General features: G+C 44.8%; 1 protein-coding gene across 2 annotated transcripts in view; it reads left to right on the top strand.

Annotated features, from left to right (window-relative positions):
• The window catches only part of ITGA5 (integrin subunit alpha 5), a 210,747-nt gene that overhangs the window by 127,386 nt on the left and 63,201 nt on the right, over window positions 1-20,160 (top strand). For both annotated transcript variants that reach the window (XM_063952190.1, XM_063952191.1), the window contains exons 23-29: window positions 467-547; window positions 7,991-8,096; window positions 8,214-8,372; window positions 8,476-8,565; window positions 9,473-9,592; window positions 11,082-11,183; window positions 13,100-13,222. In XM_063952190.1, the coding sequence (XP_063808260.1) occupies window positions 467-547; window positions 7,991-8,096; window positions 8,214-8,372; window positions 8,476-8,565; window positions 9,473-9,592; window positions 11,082-11,183; window positions 13,100-13,222 (781 nt within the window). The remainder of the gene's footprint in view (window positions 1-466; window positions 548-7,990; window positions 8,097-8,213; window positions 8,373-8,475; window positions 8,566-9,472; window positions 9,593-11,081; window positions 11,184-13,099; window positions 13,223-20,160) is intronic.

Genomic DNA, 20,160 nt, shown 5'->3' with positions numbered 1-20,160 from the left:
AATTTGCAATTCTACCAGTTGCGAGACCTTACTGCAGTATAGAACCTTTTTTTTTTTATTTCAACCACAAGCCAGCAGTTGTATTTACACTGTTTGTAAATCCTCTTATTTTCACTTCAACTTATGGCTTTAAAAGGAAACCAACCAATATCTCCACATTTCCATTAAGAGTTTGCAGTCTAGAGGCAGCAGTTAACCCAAATAATAGGCCTAGTGGCTGACGCAGATTTCTGACCTGAGAGGTTACTGCTTTATTCTATAGATTTTCCACATTCTTGCTCTAGAATGAAAGTGGATGTTGGGTGCCTGCACTATCCTAACAAGGTGTCTCTGTTCTAGCAATTGCTGTAACTTTCACAAACTAATGTATACTCCTAGCAGTCCTTTACTAATCTTGGGCAGAGCCGCTGTCCTGATCTATGAAGTAGTACACATGCTATATAAAGCCTTTCCATTCTCTCTACAGCAAAAACGCCAATAACTCCCAGAGCGACCTTGTGCAGCTATCAATCAATGTTGAAGCTCTTACGTCTGTGTCATTTTTTGGGTAAGTTGGCTTACTATTGTAAAGGAGGGATGGGTCCCTTGGCTGAAAACAACGTCATTTTGTGAATGGTTTTAAAATTTGTGTGCAAAAAAATATATTTTTTTTGTGTAGATTTATTTACCGACCTGTATAAAGGAGCTAATGGGTTCTACATCTATGAGTAGATCCAGAATTTTGCCATATACAACACTTATCTCACCACTGCTGATGCTTGTATACATTGGGGTAAATTTGGGAGTTCTATTTAAGATAGGATGTTGCCCATAGCAACCAATCAGATTCCAGGTATTACCTTCTAGAAGGTGCTAGATCAGGGATGGGGAACCTTCGGCCCTCCAGCTGTTGTTGAGCTACACATCCCAGCATGCCCTGCAACAGTTTTAGCATGGTCAAATAGCAAAACTGTAGCAAGGCATGCTGGTATGTGTAGTTCAACAACAGCTGGAGGGCCAAAGGTTCCCCACCCCTGTGCTAGATAAATGAGAAGTAGAATCTGATTGGATGCTATGAACAACATCCCATCTTAAATAGAACTCCCATTTTAGTAAATTTACCCCATTGTATGTATACTATCCAACATCAAGGTGGAACTAAACACAGCATATGAAAATAGTTATTTTAAAGTGCATACATGCTATAAAATTGTGTGTTTGTGTATAAACTGTTAGATTGGGTGATGTGGGCTGATATTGATGTCTGGCCCAAGAGTTTGCTAACCATATTATTTACTCATGAATGCCTCTATCTAACGCCACGTTGCTATGGTGACTGATTACTACTGGACCAAAAAACGTGTCTGGTAGTGCAGCCAGAAGATACCATACATGCACATGCTGGTTCAAAACTCTTCTGTCTACATTTACAGCCATGCTAGATAGCAACTACACTATTATGGTGCTGCTTTTCTGTGCCACATGCAGAAATACAACAGTGTGTGTGTATTTTGCCTGGTCAGCATCGTCTTTGCATGTGGAATTTAAATAAAAGTATGGCAATGTGCATTGTGTAACTTCTGGACAATATTCATGAGTAAACATGTCAATAGTGATCTTTTTGGAATGGTGAGATCATGACACGTTCTACTAAATACCAAAATAAAGTTCAGGTTTCCGTCTACCTAAACCGTCGTAAAACCTGGCTAATTGTAAACAGAAGTATCTCTGCTTACACAGACGGAGTCCTAGCTCTGTAGACGTTACAGCCAATTCCCCAATGTAGCTCATTAATGGTTGCAGTTACCTCTGCATACTTTTTAACTGGGACATGTATTTAGCTTGAGGTATTTCCTGTGAGCTTATTCTGTCATCTCCTAAAACAATCCTGTGCTTCCAGCCATGAGCTCAAATAATGTCAAGATTTTATTTTTACATCAAACACAGAGCAGGATTATATTCTTATCCCACAAATACTGCCGGAAAAAAAATTCTAGGGGAAGACTGATGAAAAAATGTATTTCATTCAGGGCATTTTTTTTTTTTATTTAATTTTCTTTTTAAAAGATACCGTAGGTAAACTGGTAGCTCCCCCATTTTGGTCCCATCATTCACGGAGAGAACAATTTGTAGAATTCTATAATTTCCCATTTACAGGTACTGTATATTGGGCGCCCCCATTAAATACTCTTATTTACATACATATGCAGCATTAATATTTGAAATTGGTACCCATGTAAATCTAGACTCTTTATAAATTACTGTGGAGAGTCTAAGGGGCCTATTCATTATCACTAATGGGCCCGTTACACATGCGGATAAACGCTAGTTTCAGCATGTTTCTTGTAACTGACCATTTATTATTAGGGCCCCAGGAAGGCCTCCTAGTATTCAGCAGACTCCAAAAACTTAACGTTTTCACAGTTAGCCTGTGGAACCAAACACCATCTTCATATGGCATTGATTCTGGAGTTGTAATGAGAGATCCGCTTCGCTGCCCCGCCTCCACAGTAAGCGACCTACGGCTGTACACCAGCAGGTATCATTACTACTTTGGTAGCAGTGTTACTGATCACGGGGACAGCTGCTTTCTGCCTTTTGTAGCAGCTGTCTCTGCACTGAGGGGGAGATGTACTAAGCAGTGGAGAAGTGAGCTAGTGGAGAAGTTGCCCAGTCAGTCAATCAGCATTGAAGTAACATGTATAATTTGCATACTATAAAATTATACAGAGCAGCTGATTGGTTGCCATGGGCAACTTCTCCACTAGCTCACTTCTCCACTCTTTTCTCTACTTAGTACATCTCCCCTCCCCCTCTCCCCCTGAATTCACTACCACAACTGGAATCTCTCTAGGCAGCAAAGTTTGCTTCTGTGGGTTTCTCTCCATAATTGATTTGTGTATTAAAAGCATGGATGTGGTTCTCCTGCCCAGAAGCTCAGGGGGACTGCAGATGAATACAGCAAAAAATAAATAAATCAAGATCTAGCACGCTGTCACAAACTAGCTTGTAAAGGGATTGTCAGTCCCGATTTATTTATTAACCATTTCGTATGTAGCGCAGCAAATTCCGTTGCGCTTTAGAATTGGAAATAACAATGATATAACAAAACTGGGTAATAAAAAATAGTCATAGTGGTAGGAAGGCCCTGCTCGCAAGCTTACAATCTATAGGGAAATAGTTATGGATACGCAAGGATAGGTGCTATCTATTGCAGAGTTGTCCACCAGATTCCAAAGGTTCTTGGTGGGGCTGTATGATATGGTCAAACAGCAATGATGAACCGGGGTCGAGCGTAAGGGAAAGTGAAGAATGAGAAGACGTGAGGATATGTGTGGACTGTGCAGAGTGGATGCAATTTGATAGGAAAGTTTATGAAAGTTATGTGGGCGGTTCTGGAATTTCGATACGCTTGCCTGAAGAGGTGAGTTTTCAGGGAACGCTTGAAGGTTTGGAGACTAGAGTAGAGTGTTATTGTGCGTGGTAGGGCATTCCACAGAGTGGGTGTAGCCTGAAGAAAGTCCTGCAATCGTGAGTGCGAGCGAGAAATGAGTGTTGATGAGAGACGCAGATCTTGTAAAGAGCGAAGAGGTCAGGTTGGGAGATATTTTGTGATAAACAAAGTGATGTGCGTCAGTGTAGTTTTGGTTAATGGCCTTGTGTGTGAGTAAAAGTATTTTATATTGAATATGGTATAATACAGGTAACCAGTGGAGGAGGGACTGACAGAGTGGATCTGCAGACGATGAACGTCTAGCGAGGAAGATTAGCCTCGCATCTGCATTCAGAATGGATTGTAGCAGTGAGAATATCGTTTTGGGAAGACCAGTTAGGAGACTATTGCAATAATCAATGCGGGAGATAATGAGAGCATGGATTAGAGTTTTAGCAGTGTCTTGTGTAAGATATGGTCGTATTTTGGATATGTTTTTTAGATGCATGTAACATGATTTTGAGACAGATTGAATGTGGGGAACAAAGGACACATCAGAGTCAAGGAAGACACCTAGGCAGCGAGCTTGAGGGGTAGGGTTGATTTTCGAGTTTTCAACAGTGATAAAGATCAGGTTGGTACCAACTATTGTCCGGTGGAAATGTAATTAACTCTGTTTTTGAAATATTAAGTTTGAGGTGACGAGATGTCATCCAAGATGAAATGGCAGAATGGCATTCAGTGACCCTGCCCATCACAGATAGAGACAAATCAGGGGAGGATAGGTAGATTTGAGTATCATCTGTGAACAGATGATACTGAAATCCAAAAGAGCTGATTAGTTTACCAAGAGATGAGGTAATAGATTTAGAAAAGCAGAGGACCCAAGACCGAGCCTTGTGGTACTCCAACTGAAAGAGGTAGCGAAGAGGAGGTAGATTCAGAGAAGCAAACACTGAAGGAGCGATTAGATAGGTAGGATAGGAACTGAGAAAGGGCTGTGTCTTTAAGACCTAGGGATTGTAGTGTTTGTATGAGAAGAGAGTGGTCAACAGTGTCAAATGCAGCAGATAGATCTAGAAGAATAAGAAGTAATGGCCTTTAGACTTTGTAGTGACCAAATCATTAACTGCTTTAGTCAGTGCTGTCTCTGTGGAGTATTGGAAACGGAAGCCTGACTGAAGTGGGTCCAATAAATTGTGAGAGTTAAGAAAGTGTGTGAGTCGAGTGTAGGCAAGTCTCTCAAGGCAAGGGAGCTGAGAGATAGGGTAGTAGTTTGAGAGAGAGTTAGGGTCCGAATTTAGTTTTTTCAAAATGGAGTAATCACTGCATGCTTGAACAGTGAAAGAAAAATACCAGTAGAGCGAGAGAGATTACAGATATTAGTTAAGGTAGGCATGAGCACTGGAGACAGAGCTTTATTTATTTGTGCGGGTGAAGGATCAAGAGGAGAGGTAGTAGAGAAGCAGGATGAGAAGAGTGATAATACTTCATCTTCATTTGTGGGATCAAATGAAGAGAGAGTGCTAGAGGGTTCAGGTAAAGAACTGAGCAGGTCAAAGAACTGAGCATACCATGTCATCTCGGATCTTATCAATCTTCTCCTTGAAGTAGGAAGCAAGATCTTGTGCCTTGATAGTGGCTGGTGGGGTAGGTGAGGGAGGATTCAGAAGTGATTTAAATGTATTAAAGAGTAATTTGGGGTTAGAGGCTTGAGCAGAGAAGAATTTGGAAATATGTTTGTTTGGCAGTGTCTATGGCATTTCTATAAGAGTGGTGGACAGTCTTACAGTATATGTAAGGAAGTCGCTTGAAATACGAGATTTGCACCACTGACGTTCAAGTTTACATGCAAGTTTTTGGAGATGTCTTGTTAATTTAGAGTGCCATGGTTGACATCTAGACCTACGTGGAGTGTGATGGGTAGCTGGAGCCACTTCATCAAGGGCTAGTTCTAGGGTCTGGTTCAGGTGTGATACAGCCATCTCAGGAGAGGTGAATATTTCTGCGGGTTTGTAGAGGATTTTAGTACTTCAGCAAAATAGAGTTTGAATTAATGGAGGAGAGCATGCAGGTTATAAGGTTGTGATCTGAAACGGGGAAAGGAGTGTTAGTGAGTTCAGAAATGGAGCATAGTCTGGTGAATACTAGATCAAGGCAGTGGCCCTCCTGATGAGTAGAGGAGTCAGTCCATTGGGAGAGGCCGAGAGAGGAGGTTAGAGAGAGTAGTTTGGAGGCATGAGCAGCAGATTTTGGACAATCAATAGCAATGTTGAAATCACCCATGATTATGGAGATGTCAGAGTATAGAAAGTGAGGGAGCCAGGCAGAAAAATCTTCTAGATATTGTTTGGGATGCCCATGTGGGCGATAGATAGCTGCAACACACAGAGAGAAAGGAGAGCAAACGCTGATGTATTGTACTTCAAATGATGTAAATGTGAGTGATGGAACCTGTGGTAGAATAGTGTATGTGAAAGATTGGGAAAGTAATAGTCCAACTCCACCTCCTTTATGGTTACCAGGCCTATAAAAAAATAAAATATCAAAAGAACAAGAAGTAGTGAAACCAGTGTTAGAATATGCAGTTAATATATGATGGACAGTATATGGTAAAGAAAATGTATATATATTTAAAAACCACAATAAAAATAAAAATACGAGGTATAAAACAACCACTAGCTAGGTCACATCAAACTGGCTCCTGTGTGAATTCTGTATACCCAAACTGTCCCTTTAGCAACCAAACTTGCAGATGAATGGGCTGAAGGAGTGTCCACTAGGTATACAGAAAGCTGCAGACTGTTCCAAAGAGAATGGCAAAGTCCAAAGGAGTAACAGGAGTCCAGATACAAGCTCAACGTGTTTCCCTGGGCTATGGTCACTCAGCTTCCTCAGGAAAATGAGTCCTTGTTGCAGCCATCCAGTCAATCTACTGGAACACACACACACACACACACACACACACACACACACACACACACACACACACACACACACACGTCTGTGCTGACAGCGTCACAAGTCTGGAATGGGCTGGGATCCCCAGAGGCCCAGCCCTTGGCCATGCCTACTGAATGCCAAAGCCAGTCATATGCCCCTGCTTTGCAAACCAGACCAAACCAATCTTATGTAGGCAAGGGTAGTTGTGAAAAGAGGAATTCCTAAATATGGTAAAATACTTTGGTCCAAATCTTGAGCCCCATGACGTATACAGAATAAGCACAATGAAAAACTTTAACCTTCATTCAAATTTGAATTCCAGAAAGGCACAGATGGTGCTAATGAGGAAATAACGAGCTCTTCATGTTTCTTTATTCATGGTTTTTCATATGTGTGATTGGTATATTGTGTTGCTGCTGACAGGATCACCACTTGTTCATGTAATGTACCTTTTGTTTCCCCGCTTATCACCTTATGGAGGCTCTGCTTCCCTCCGGCACTGTAAGGCTCCAGTTATGTTTGTTTTTGTTAAAAGCACTAATTAGGTTAAACTGTGGCCCAGGGCAGTTCAGCCACCTCCTATTCAAAGGACAAAAACACACATCCTGCCAATAATTGAATTTGTTTGGAACTCTGTTAACAGTCAGTCAGATAATGTTTATGTAGAAGATCAGAATGGGGACTGGTAGATGGTTAAAAACAAGGCATTATTTATATAGATCTTTTTTCAAACAAGTTACTACATTCTCCTTTGTCTAATTTGTGAGCCAGTGTAAACGCACAGTTGGCCATTTGTGAAGTACAGTACAAAACACCTTGGTTTTCTATGTGTGTGCTTCAGTGGACCGTTCTGGACACACTCTAGTGAGCGCGCCAACTTGTCGGACAGTGGGAGAAACTGAAGAGGTGTAAGTCTAAGCTTCAGATGGTAGTCCAACCTCCTTATCACTGCAGTACCACCACTTTTATCAAAGTTACATTTTTATTTTCGCTTGGTTTAGCCTGATACCTGATCTCTGTTATAAAAAATACCTGGAAATATGCTTCTCTTCTGCACTGTTAATGCACTAAACTTGTACCACTAAAATCATAGGGAGATGTCCAATCCGTGCCAACTCCCAGCCAGGCCCCTCCAACAAGCTCAGACCTGGGTAAAGAGTACCCACTGCCCTCCTCCGTCCCTTTGTCTATGTCAGGGCTGGCCAAACCAGTCCTCAAGATCTACCAACAGTTCACATTTTCCAGACCACCTAGCTAGTACACGGGTGTAGTCATTACCAATTAAGATGTGCTGCATTCATTCCTAACTGACAAGCCTACAGATCTCCAGGAGGCCTGGAAAACATGACCTGTTGGTAGATCTTGAGGACTGGTTTGGCCAGCCCTGGTCTATGTACTATAGCAATACCCATATATTGTAGTTTGCAAAATATATATAGAATTGATTGCTTGATCTCCTCACAAAACTCCTTCCCGTAACTGGACTAAAGATACATGAGATCTGTCTGCAGAATCTTCATTTACCTGTTTTGAGAGTTCTCCTTTTGTTCTCGCTGAGTCATTTGTGATTTATATATGTGAAGAGATGTTTAGGGTCTCCAGAACTGGAATAATTTATCTGTACTTCCCTTTCAGGGTTTCAAAGCCAGATAGCGTTATATTCCCACTTGCAAACTGGAAGACAATCAGACAACCCACTCAGGTGGAAGAAGCAGGGCCAGAGGTTAATCATGTGTATGAGGTAAGATAGCAGAGTTTGACGTGAACTAGTTAGGAATGAGAAATGACCTGTGACACGTTTGTGCACACCTAATGTGTAAAGAGCCATCAAGCTACTTTTTTTTTCCCCCTCCACCAGCTGGCGAACCTGGGACCAAGTTCTATTAGTCATGGTATCTTAACACTGAGTTGCCCAATGATGCATGTTGAAGACCATGTGATGTATGTTATGAACTATTCTGTGCAAGGCTTGGCCAACTGTACCACTAATCAACCTGTCAATCCACTTCAACTGCAGGTAAGCAGTAGGAGATCTGTCATCGCCTTTCTGGCAGCATTATATTATGTAATCTCTGGTCTTACTGTATGTTAACTTTCTCTTTCCGCATCTCTGTATTCAGTATTCAAAGGAGCAAGACTCGGCGAAGACTGCCCATCACGTGGAACGCAGAGACACTTCCCGAGTCCCTGCCGGAGGGTCACATGTTCTGGTGAGTGTTTTGCCCATGCGGAGTAAGGGGCCTATTCATAAAGCTTCAAAAGTGTGGAGAAGTTGCCTATGGCAACCAATCTGCATTGAAGTAACAGTTATAATTTACATACTATACAATTGTAGAGAGCAGCTGATTGGTTGCCATGGGCAACTTCTCCACATGCTCACTTCTCCACTTTTTTCACTGCTTCATGAATAGACCTCTAAATACCATGGGTATGACTGCCGTACCATGTAGCCAGTTGCATTTACGTTTAGTATTTACACATTGATTTTGGTCTTCTCAGATGAATGGATTTACCTAACAAAGTTCCTTACTTTGCATGTTCACAGCATAAAAGGAATGGGGGAATGGGATGTGCTCTGCACCAGCTGAGTAATTGTTAGTATTATCTGAAAGGGAAGGAAAACCCCGATTCATATCAGTCAAAGAATCATCCCCTTATTACTGGATGTTCGGGGGTGCTACCAGCGACAAGTTGTATTACGCAAAAGAAAGAGGAGGAAGAATATCTCTTTGTTTTGCGCCAACAAAGCGACATTCTTTCTCCTCTTTCTTTTGCTTTGCATGTTTACTTAACATGCGGTTATCGACCTGAATATGTAGTGGCTAATTCAAACAGATGGAATTCCTACATCTAATGGTTCATTGTTTAGTAAATGTTGGCCATACAGTGATACGATAGTATCTAGAGATGTCCTATACTGTTTAATATCTAGGCTATTTGTACATAATGACCCTGTATATTCACTGTAGTATATACAGTGACTATCCTTCGCTTTTCAGGGTAATCAGGCTGGAGATGTGCAGGTACCCCAGGAGTATATGTGAGCACTTCAGATACTACACCAACACTCTTCTGTATTTGTATGCTATTCTGAACCTGTCCTATAACTCTCTGTAGAAATGTAATCAACACCACAAAGGTTGCTTCCACCTTCGCTGTGATGTTGGGGCGCTGGAGAAGCAGCAGCGGGCAATCCTTAAAGTCCATTTCCGGGTCTGGGCACACACTTTCTTACAGGTATGCCATGTTTCTACCAAACCCTCCACTGCTGAAAAGTTATTAGAACATCGTTTGGTGCGCTACGGTGTGGTTCCTGTTTTTTTTTTTTGCACTTTTGCGGAAAAGCTCATGGTGCATTGTTTGGTAAAAGTATTCACAAATTCCCATAAATACATGTTGTACAGGTCATTTAAACATGCTGTTACACAGAGCAGATAGCTGAGTGGTTAGGAAATCTAATTTAGAATGGCTAGCACCACCTGGTGGCTGTAAGAAAATTCAAACTTCCGTTAAACACCTCATTCTATTTTTTCTTTTTTTCTTTAATGTCCAGTTTTGCAGCAAACTACACAAACAGCTACAAGTGTTAACGATTTGTAAACAAAGTATTTGAATAATGGCTTTCATCTAGAATCTGTCTGCGATGATACAGTATTTTTTGGCCTGGATTAATATTCATAGGAATATGATGTACCCTAATGCTACAGGCTGCACCCTCATAAAATTGCTGCCTGCGCTGATAAGTGCACTAATGTTAATGAGAGTAACTCAAATTGATTCAAATACAGAAAAAAGTAACAAATCAAATGTAAAAATCCATTTTCATGAATCAAGGGTTGGTTTTCACAAAATAAAAACAAAAAGTAATGGAGTTAAAATAGTATTTGTGACTCTAAAGGCCCGTACACACTGGTCGATGTATCGGCCGTTCTCTTGAACGGCCGATACATCGCGGGACCGTCGGCCAGTGTGTACGGGCGATACGTCTGTGAACTCCGTCGTTCACAGACGTATCGCGTCGGCCGCGCAGCACAGCCGACAGCCAATATATCTAACGATATATTGGCGCGTCGCTGTGTGTGTACAGGGCGGTCGTCCGACCGCCCGTACACATGCTGCGGCGGCCGGCGGGGATTGACAGGTGAACTGGGCGGGCGCGAGCGCCCGCCCAGTTCATGACGTCAGTCCCCCGACGGATCGGGCTGTGTGTATGCACAGCACACTGCTCGATCCGTACATAGATATATCTGCAGATCAATTGATCTGCAGATATATCTAACAGTGTGTACCCACCTTAAGTCAGAGGTTCTCAAACTCTGTCCTCAGGACCCCACACAGTGCATGTTTTGCAGGTAACCCAGCAGGTGCACAGGTGTATTAATTACTCACTGACACGTTTTAAAAGGTCCACAGGTGGAGCTAATTATTTCACTTGCGATTCTGTGAGGAGACCTGCAAAACATGCACCGTGTGGGCCCCCGAGGACCGAGTTTGAGAACCTCTGCTCTAAGGAGTATTGGGGGGGGGGGGGGGTCTTATTCTCCTATAGGAGGCCAAATACTGCCACTTGTGTATTGGAAGCACTGTTTTTACATTTGTTTTGAATAATACTTCCTTTGTTGCTGCTATGGTTGGATGTATGAGGCTTTGTATAACCATAGTGGTGATACAGTAGTTGTATATATGAGCTGTGTAATGTTGTATTGCTTGTGTTCTTTGCTTTTAGAAAGAGAACCAGGGATTTGCTCTGCAGTGTGAAGCAGCGTATCACATTCAGCGGCTACCGTACAAAATCCTGCCCGCAAAGTATCCACAGGGAACACATCAGGTATGTTTCCTACTGAATCATTGGTGAAACGTATGAGCTGAATGTTTGCAGAGTCGGTCTGATCTCCTGCACAAAGGTCAGGGCTGGTGCAGATAATTAGCACAGTGATAAGTGGCGCTCTCAGAAGCGGAGCACTAGCGGCGGCGGTGCAGTTACACACGTAGATGGGACTTCCAGTAGCAGGAAGCAAATGTAATTGGGAACGTATTATGTGCCCCTCAGAATAGGGCCCAGTGTGGGCCGGACACCCGGTTACAATCGGAACAGACAGCAATGGCAACATAAGCATGCACAGAGTAACTTGCTACATGCGTAATATTTATACAGTGTAGTGAGATTACCGCCCTGGTATTCTGTATTAATCCAAAGGGGCTACCTGCACGTGAGAAGAGTCCCAGACTCAAAGCAATCATTATAAAGATAATGCGGCACTCACATCAGGTGTTATTGGGCCCATGAAATTCCAGCTTAACTAAAGTCAAACTCATGAATGAATAGATTAGGTAAATACAGTCACCAATGTGTCCCCAAAGTTCCTTCAGGATAAATTGTCCAGATTCAGTATTAAATGTCACAATTCAAAACTGTTTGCAAGTATTTAGTAAGATTTGAGTTGTGACATTTGTGACAACCTAATACTGAATCGGAACAATTTACTCTGAAGGAAATTTGGGGACACATCAATGACTTTATTTACCTAATCTATTCATCCATGGGGCTGACTTTATTTAAAATGTAACCGTGACACCTGGCACGCTACCTAAACCACTTGCGTGCATCCCCGAAAAGGGGGTGTGGCATCTGGAGAGGGGAGGACGTGGCCTTGTGGTGTGCCCATGGTCTTTACTTCAGTGGCATGCTCAGAATTCACAGAAATGCTGGGCTTCCCCTAGAGCAGGGCTGGCCAAACCGGTCCTCGAGATCTACCAACAGTTCATGTTTTCCAGGCCTCCTGGAGACCTATAGGATTGTCAGTTAGGAATGAATGCAGCACATCTTAATTAGTAATGCCTACACCTGTGCACCAGCTAGGAGGTCTGGAAAATGTGAACTGTTGGTAGCTCTCGAGGACTGGTTTGGCCAGCCCTGCCCTAGAGGCTCTGCTGGCTCCTACTCAGTGACCGTAGCCAGACGCAGCACAATAATGTCACAGTGCTGCACCCGGCTCCCTGTTACTGAGGAGGAGCCCACACATTGGGGTCACCCCCGGAAGGGTAACAGCTGGGTGTGGTTTGCACACACACCCTCCCCCCCAGATGGCTTGAAATTCATGGCCCCAATAACACCTGCAGCGGGTGAAGCATTATTTTTATAAATACATGCATAATATGTTTGTATACAGAAACACTTTCAACCTTTTAAGGTATGCAGGGTATAATTTTAATTTGTGGCACATGCATGGGATGGGGTGGCAGGAATCCCAGGTCTGCGGAAAGGGAACGGCGCCAGTATGACTGTTTCTTATAGAATCCAGTCATTGGCTTTGCCCCCTCCCTACTGACCCGCTAATTGCTGCATTCTGCCATGGGGGCAGGGCCTAATGATGAAATGTACACCTGCCCATCACTGACCTCCTATGGCTCCAAGTAAGTGGGTATGTGTGAGTCTGTTGTGTATGTTTGTATTCTATGTAATGTGTGTGTGTGTGTGTGTGTGTGTGTGTGTGTGTGTGTATACATACATACATACATACATACATTCATTCATTCATACATACATACATACATGTGAGCTTAGAAGGAACCTCCCTACCTACGAAACCTGAATTTGGCCCTGTGCTGGGTACACAATTTACTCTTTTTTGGAAAGTTGATCTGACCTTATAGAATAGATACTGCAATAGTTATCTCACCTTAAAGTCTGGTGTCTCTCCTAGAACACGAAGCATAAGTTACAATCTGACCTTTGTGTTACAGGTTAATACAACTATTCACTGGCTGAAACCAGAGAGCAGTTATGGTGTACCGCTGTGGATCATAATACTGGCCATATTAATCGGGCTGTTGCTGCTTGCCTTACTTATTTATGTTCTATACAAGGTTAGTCCTAATATGGGTGTCAGATGTTTTGCATAGTTCTGTTTCCTGTTCACCCTCCTCACCTCCAGACACGTGATAAGCTGGGTTTCATTATTTGTATAATGAGGGGTGTACATAAGTCTTTCCACAATTTTCAAGCTGCACATAGTATGAGGCAAATATAAGATGGCTTACAATTTTATTGGCTTGTCTCTGGCTTTCTGCAACTTTCATGTTTTACTACATATATTGCTTTGTTTTTCTAGCTCTGTTCTGTGCCTTCTATCCATGTCTTACATATGAGGAGATGATTTATTTGTTGATGTACAGATTCTCTCTGCATTTACATGTGTACACACAGCCCTAGCTTCAAATTGTGCCAAATAGTCCAGTTTAGCGTGCCATGGAATTTGCAAGGTAGTCACACCAAAACACTAATCCTAAGTACCTAGTGCACTATAGGCGAACTAAGCCACAAAGTTGAAGAAAAAGTACACAATACCAGTGACCCATGCCATGCATCGTTATGCTTAATTTGTGATCTTTATGCCATTGCATTGCTCTAAAAGTACTATAGTACTATTCTGAAGTAACTAGTACACTATGGGCCACAATTATGCGCAAACCTGATGTTATCACAGTTTTGAGGTATTATCAGCGCTGGCACGGGGGCAGATGGGCGCGCATGGCGGGCAGGTGCGATCGCACCCGCATATCAAGCAGCATGCAGGGAAAGAGAGAAGTGACAGCATTGTATGTGCCAGGCTGGGAAGAGAGGCTGCTGCTGCAGCAGTCACTCCTCTCTCCCTGATCCTAGTACCTCTGCCTACAATAAGGAGGGGGGGGGGGCACCAGGATCCGGGCCCCTCCAACAGGCCCGGATCCTGGTGCCCCCCCCTCCTCCCCTCTCAGTGCCACTGCGCACGCTTCCAGGTTGCACAGCGCATGTGTTGTGCCGGTCTTGTGGCAGCAGTTGCAGAGAGGATTTATTTGCAAACTGTTTGTTAGGCACTGTTTGGGGACCCTTACGGGTAGTGGCGACAAACACAGGCCTGTCGTTGTGACCGTTTTCGGGGTATGTTTCCGCCTGCGTCTGCGATACCATACGTAGTAACAGTGGCACTGGCATCTCTCTTCCTGCAGCCATGCTGCATGATTATATGTCTAACTGACTGATCTGCTAAACCACAGGCAGGTGTGTCTATACAAATCCAGGCATCTTCAGCGGCATTAGCATACATCTCTGAGTCAGGCCTTATATGCTAACTCGGTGGTTTCCAAACTTTTTTGAATCACGGTGCCCTAGAATATCAGAATTTTTTTCACGGCACTCCTAGGCCAAAACTTTCTTATTGAGAAATTTAGAAAGAAATATTACATTAAGTAGCATTTATATGTCATCCTTAGGGTCAGTTGTGTGGTGAGGGACAAGATTTGCTTCTGTTTGGCCACATATTTTATGACTGGCTGCCACCAGCACTGGTTTTGCCTATTATATTGACCATGAATAATTTGAATTGGTCCTGGACCACCAACCCAGGACACCCCTGCAAGTGTCCCGAGGCACCCCAGGGAGCCACGGCACACAGTTTGGGAACCTCTGTGCTAACTAATGGTGGAAACAATGCACAGCACAGGAATCGTCACCATATGACGCAAAAAGGAGAGGTGTATAAGGACTCCTCTGTAGTGGCAATGCAGACCACACCGCAGTGCTGCGTCATAACACATGGGGCATATACTGTAACTATCCGCCTGATTATAGGTGTATGGACAAAGAAGGCACACTGAAGGGAGGCAGAAAATAAAGCTGTGTACACAGTAAACGTTGCATCAGGGAATGTAGAAGCAGAGTGGGAAACAGCATCTGTATAAGGAAGAAAGCTAAATTACCGTCTTAGAATGAATGTCAAACAGTCTTTCTATGTAATGCATAGCTGTTTGTTTCCATGGGGCATATTCATCATGAAAAAATTGTGCAATGAGAATTTTTAGTTTTCAATTCTCATTGTAGTTTCTCTTACATCCTAGAGCAGTGATGGCTAACCTTGACACCCCAGCTGTTGCTGAACTACACATCCCAGCATGCCCTGCTACAGTTTTAGCATGGCCAAATAACAAAACTGTAGCAGGGCATGCTGGGATATGTAGTTCAACAACAGCTGGAGTGTCAAGGTTAGCCATCACTGTCCTAGAGGATGCTGGGGTCCACATTAGTACCATGGGGTATAGACAGGTCCACCAGGAGCCATTGGCACTTTAAGAGTGAGAGTGTGGGCTGGCTCCTCCCTCTATGCCCCTCCTACCAGGCTTGGTTTAGAAAATGTGCCCGGAGGAGCCGATCACAGCTAGGGGAGCTCTCCAGAGTTTTCCTAGTAAAAAGTTGTCAGAGTTTTTTATTTTACAGGGAGGCTGCTGGCAACAGTCTCCCTGCAGCGAGGGACTAAGGGGGAGAGCAGTGTCCACCCTGCGGGGTCTGAGCCACTGTCTCCGCTGACTGGACACTGAGCACCACATGAGTCGGAACGCTCCCCGTCACACGGGATCGCTCGCCCCAGCAGCATGCCGCCACCCCCTTACAGAGCTGAAGAAGTGGCGAGTGAGACGCCGACCCCCCTAGCAAGCGGGGGGCCGGTGTGAAGATGGCGGCAGCGGGGAGGGAGCGCAGTATTAACTGCGCTCCTGGGAAGGCTCAGCGGTACATGGTGCGGGGGCGCCCTGGGGGAGGCTGTAATACGACTGTGTGTCCTATTAAGGTGCACAGTCAATGCTGATAAGGGGTCTCCCTTTAGTAAAAGCGCTGTGTGTGGGTTGGCTCCAATCTCTGTGTCTCTCTTGCCATTCTTGGGGAGGAAACTCTGTCTGCTCTCGTGTGTGTGTGTGTGTGTGTGTGTGTGTGTGTGTGTGTGTGTGGAGTGTTTGGTGGTCTCCTTTAGCTATGTCCAGGGACACTGTGTCATATGCTGCAGAGGATTTGTCCTCCCAGGATGATCCCATTCCATGTATTCAGGATAGCACTGGTTTAGCACAGATACCAGCAAGGGAGCCTGAGTGCTTTTCTTCTATCAAATCTTGGATTTCTCAGATTTCTGACAGGGTTGCAAGTAGTGAATCTGCAACCCAGGAATTACAGAACTCTATGGCAGTATGGCCAGGTTCTGGTACCTCGGGACGCTCCGCTATATACCCCCATAAGCGTGCGCTTGTACATGTCACACAAGACAACACGGATACCGATTCTGACACCACAGACGGTGATGGAGATGTGTCGCGGGGGTGTGCATCTCTTGCAAAATGGGTGCAATTGATGATAGAGGCTATCAGGAATGTGTTGAATATTAATGATACCACACCTGACAAGGTTGAGGAGGCCTTTTTCACTGAAAATAAAAATGCCTTGCTAACCTTCGCTGCGTCAAAGGAATTGAATGCTATATTTGAGAAAAATTGGGAAAACCCGCGGATTTGAGAGTCTGGACACAGATGCATCAACAAAGAAGGTGGTTTTGCCTGTTCCAGGATCTACCGCCTTAAAGGAGCTGGCTGATTGAAAAATTGATAACACACTTAAATCAATGTACACTTCTTCAGGGGCCATATTACGTCCCACTATTGCTAATGCATGGGTTGCAAAGGCTTTAGTAAAGTGGTCGGCTACCTTATTTGATGATTTGGATACGATGGATAAGGATGATGTTGCATTATTTTTACGCAACATACATGATTCAGCAGGTTTTTTTGGTAGAATCCATGAAAGACCTTGGTTTCATGGCTGCGGGAATATCTTCCATGTCTGTTTCAGCTCGTCTGGGACTGTGGCTGCGCCAGTGGTCGGCCGACACGTAATCCAAAAAAGTGTGGAGTCTCTACCCTATACGGGTCAGGCTCTCTTTGGGGAAGCTCTAGACGCGTGGATATCCACGGCTACAGCGGGTAAGTCTCCGTTTCTTCCCTCAGCAGCACCTGCTCCGAAGAAACCCTTCTCTTCATCTGCAACACAGTCCTTTCGGCCTAACAAGCCTAGAAAGGCCAGACCGTCCCATACCTTCTTTAGGGGAGGTCGAGTTAAGTCCAAGAATCCTGCCGCTGCAGGTTCCCAGGAACAAAAGCCTGTTTCAGGTACACCAAAGTCCTCCGCATCATGGTGGACCACGCCGCCTGGAGGTGGAGCCGGTGGGAGCGAGACTCACACTCCAGTCACGTCTGGGTATCGTCCGGCCTGGATCCCTGGGTGATGGATATTGTATCCCAGGGATACAGGCTGGAATTTCAAAGTCTCCCTCCTCATCGTTTTTTCAAATCAGGCTTACCAGCTCTGTTGGCAGACAGCATTATATTACAAGAAGCTGTCCAAAAGCTGGTGGAGGCACAGGTTATTGTGCCAGTTCTTCCTCCTGCGCAGGCCACAGGTTACTATTCGAACCTTTTCGTGGTACCGAAACCGGATGGTTCGGTCAGGCCCATTCTGAACCTAAAATCATTGAACCCCTTTCTAAAGGAGTTCAAGTTCAAGATGGAGTCTCTCAGGGCGGTGATATCAGGTCTGGAAGAGGGGTAATTCCTGGTATCCCTGGATATCAAGGATGCGTACCTCCACATTCCGATATGGCTGCCGCATCAGGCTTATCTCTGTTTCGCATAGCTGGACTGTCACTTCCAGTTCCAGGCCCTGCCATTCGGCCTTTCCACAGCACCAAGGGTGTTTACCAAGGTGATGGCAGAGATGATGGTTCTCCTCCGCAAACAAGGGGTGAAAATCATTCCATATCTGGACGAACTGCTGATAAAGGCATCGTCCAAGGAGAAGCTGCTGCAGTCCATTGTTCTCAACGCCTCCTCAAGAGTCATGGTTGGATTCTGAACCTTCCAAAGTCACATTTGGAACCAACCCAGAGGTTGCCCTTTCTGGGAATGATCCTGGAGACAGAAGTGCAGAAGGTGTTTCTTCCGCAGGAAAAGGCGTTGGTGATACAAACTATTGTCCGGGATGTCCTGAAGCCAGCCCGGGTGTCGGTTCATCAATGCATTCGCCTGTTGGGAAAGATGGTGGCCTCTTAAGAGGCTCTCCAGTACAGGAGGTTCCATGCTCAGACCTTCCAACTGGATCTTTTGGACAAGTGGTTGGGATCTCGTCTCCACATGCACCAGAGAATTAGTCTGTCGCCGAAGGCCAGGATTTAGCTCCTCTGGTGGTTACAATTACCTCACCTTCTGGAGGGCCGCAGGTTCGGGATTCAGGAATGGGTCCTTCTAACCACGGATGCGAGCCTACGGGGCTGGGGAGCAGTCACTCAAGGAGTAACCTTCCAAGGATGGTGGTCAAGCCTGGAAGCCGGCCTGCCCATCAACATCCTGGAACTAAGAGCCGTCTACAACGGTCTTCTTCAGGCGACCCCTCTTCTAAGAAATCGGGCCATTCAAGTGCAGTCGGACAACGTAACAACAGTGGCTTACATAAACCAACAGGGCGGAACGAAGAGCAGAGCGGCAATGTCAGAGGTCACAAGAATACTCCTCTGGACAGAAAAACACGCGTTGGGGCTGTCAGCCATCTTCATTCCGGGTAGTAGACAACTGGGAAGCAGACTTCCTCAGCAGACTTTGGGGATTACCCCAAATAGACATGATGGCCTCTCGTCTCAACAAGAAGCTTCAGCGTTATTATTCCAGGTCGAGGGACCCATAAGCAGTGGCAGTGGACGCCCTGGTGTCTCCGTGGGTGTTCCTGTCAGTGTACGTGTTTCCACCACTCCCATTCATCCCAAGAATCCTAAAGCTCATAAGGATAACAAGGGTTCAAGCGATCCTCATTGCTCCAGACTGGCCGAGAAGGGCTTGGTACGTGGACCTTCTGAATCTACTGCGAGATGAACCGAGGCCTCTTCCTCTTCGGGAGGACCTGCTGCAGCAGGGCCGTTTGCCTATAAAGACTTACCGCGGCTACGTTTGACGGCATGGAAGTTGAGCGCCTGATACTTGCTCGGAAGGGCATTCCGAAGAAGGTCATTCCTACCCAGGCTAGGAAAGGGGTAATGTCTAAACATTACTATCGTATTTGGAAGAAATATGTCTCTTGGTGTGAATCCAAGAAGTTTCCTACGGTGGAATTTCAACTCTGACGTTTTCTCCTCTTTCTGCAAGCAGATGTGGATATGGGCCTGAGTTTGGGATCTGTGAAGGTCCAGATTTCGGCCCTATCCATTTTCTTCCATAAACAATTGGCTGCCCTCCCTGAGGTTCAGACTTTTTTGAAGGGAGTTCTGTACATCCAACCTCCCTTTGTACTGCCTACAGCGCCTTGGGACCTTAACGTGGTGGTGCAGTTCCTCCAGTTGTATTGGTTTGAGCCTCTACAGGAGGTTGAGGTCAAATTTCTTACAGGAAAGGCGGTCACGTTGTTGGCCTTAGCTTCTGCTAGACGCGTGTCCGAATTGGGGGCTTTATCCTGTAAAATCCCTTACTTGATTTTCTACGAAGATAGAGCCGAGCTCCGTACACGTCAGCAGTTTCTTCCGAAGGTTGTCGGAATTTCATATCAACTAACCTATTGTGGTGCCAGTGGCTACTGACTCCTCAATTACATCAAAGTCCTTGGATGTTGTAAGGGTTCTGAAGATTTATGTGAAGAGAACTTCTCGTCACAGAAAGTCGGACTCTCTGTTTGTCCTATATGATCCCAAGAAAATTGGGTGGCCTGCTTCTAAGCAGACTATTTCTTGCTGGATTCAGTTCACTATCCAGCGCGCTTATTCTACGGCAGGACTGCCGTGTCCAAAATCTGTTAAGGCCCACTCTACTCGTAAGGTGGGGTCTTCCTAGGCGGCTGCCCGTGCTGTCTCGGCATTGCAACTTTGCTGAGCTGCAACTTGGTCTGGATCGAACACGTTTGCAAAGTTCTACAAGTTCGATACTTTGGCCTCTGATGAGCTAAAGTTCAGTCAATCAGATCTGCAGGAGCC

Source organism: Pseudophryne corroboree, chromosome 2 (genome assembly GCF_028390025.1).
Source record: "Pseudophryne corroboree isolate aPseCor3 chromosome 2, aPseCor3.hap2, whole genome shotgun sequence".
Taxonomy (NCBI): domain Eukaryota; kingdom Metazoa; phylum Chordata; class Amphibia; order Anura; family Myobatrachidae; genus Pseudophryne; species Pseudophryne corroboree.
This window is presented reverse-complemented; position numbering and strand designations above follow the sequence as displayed.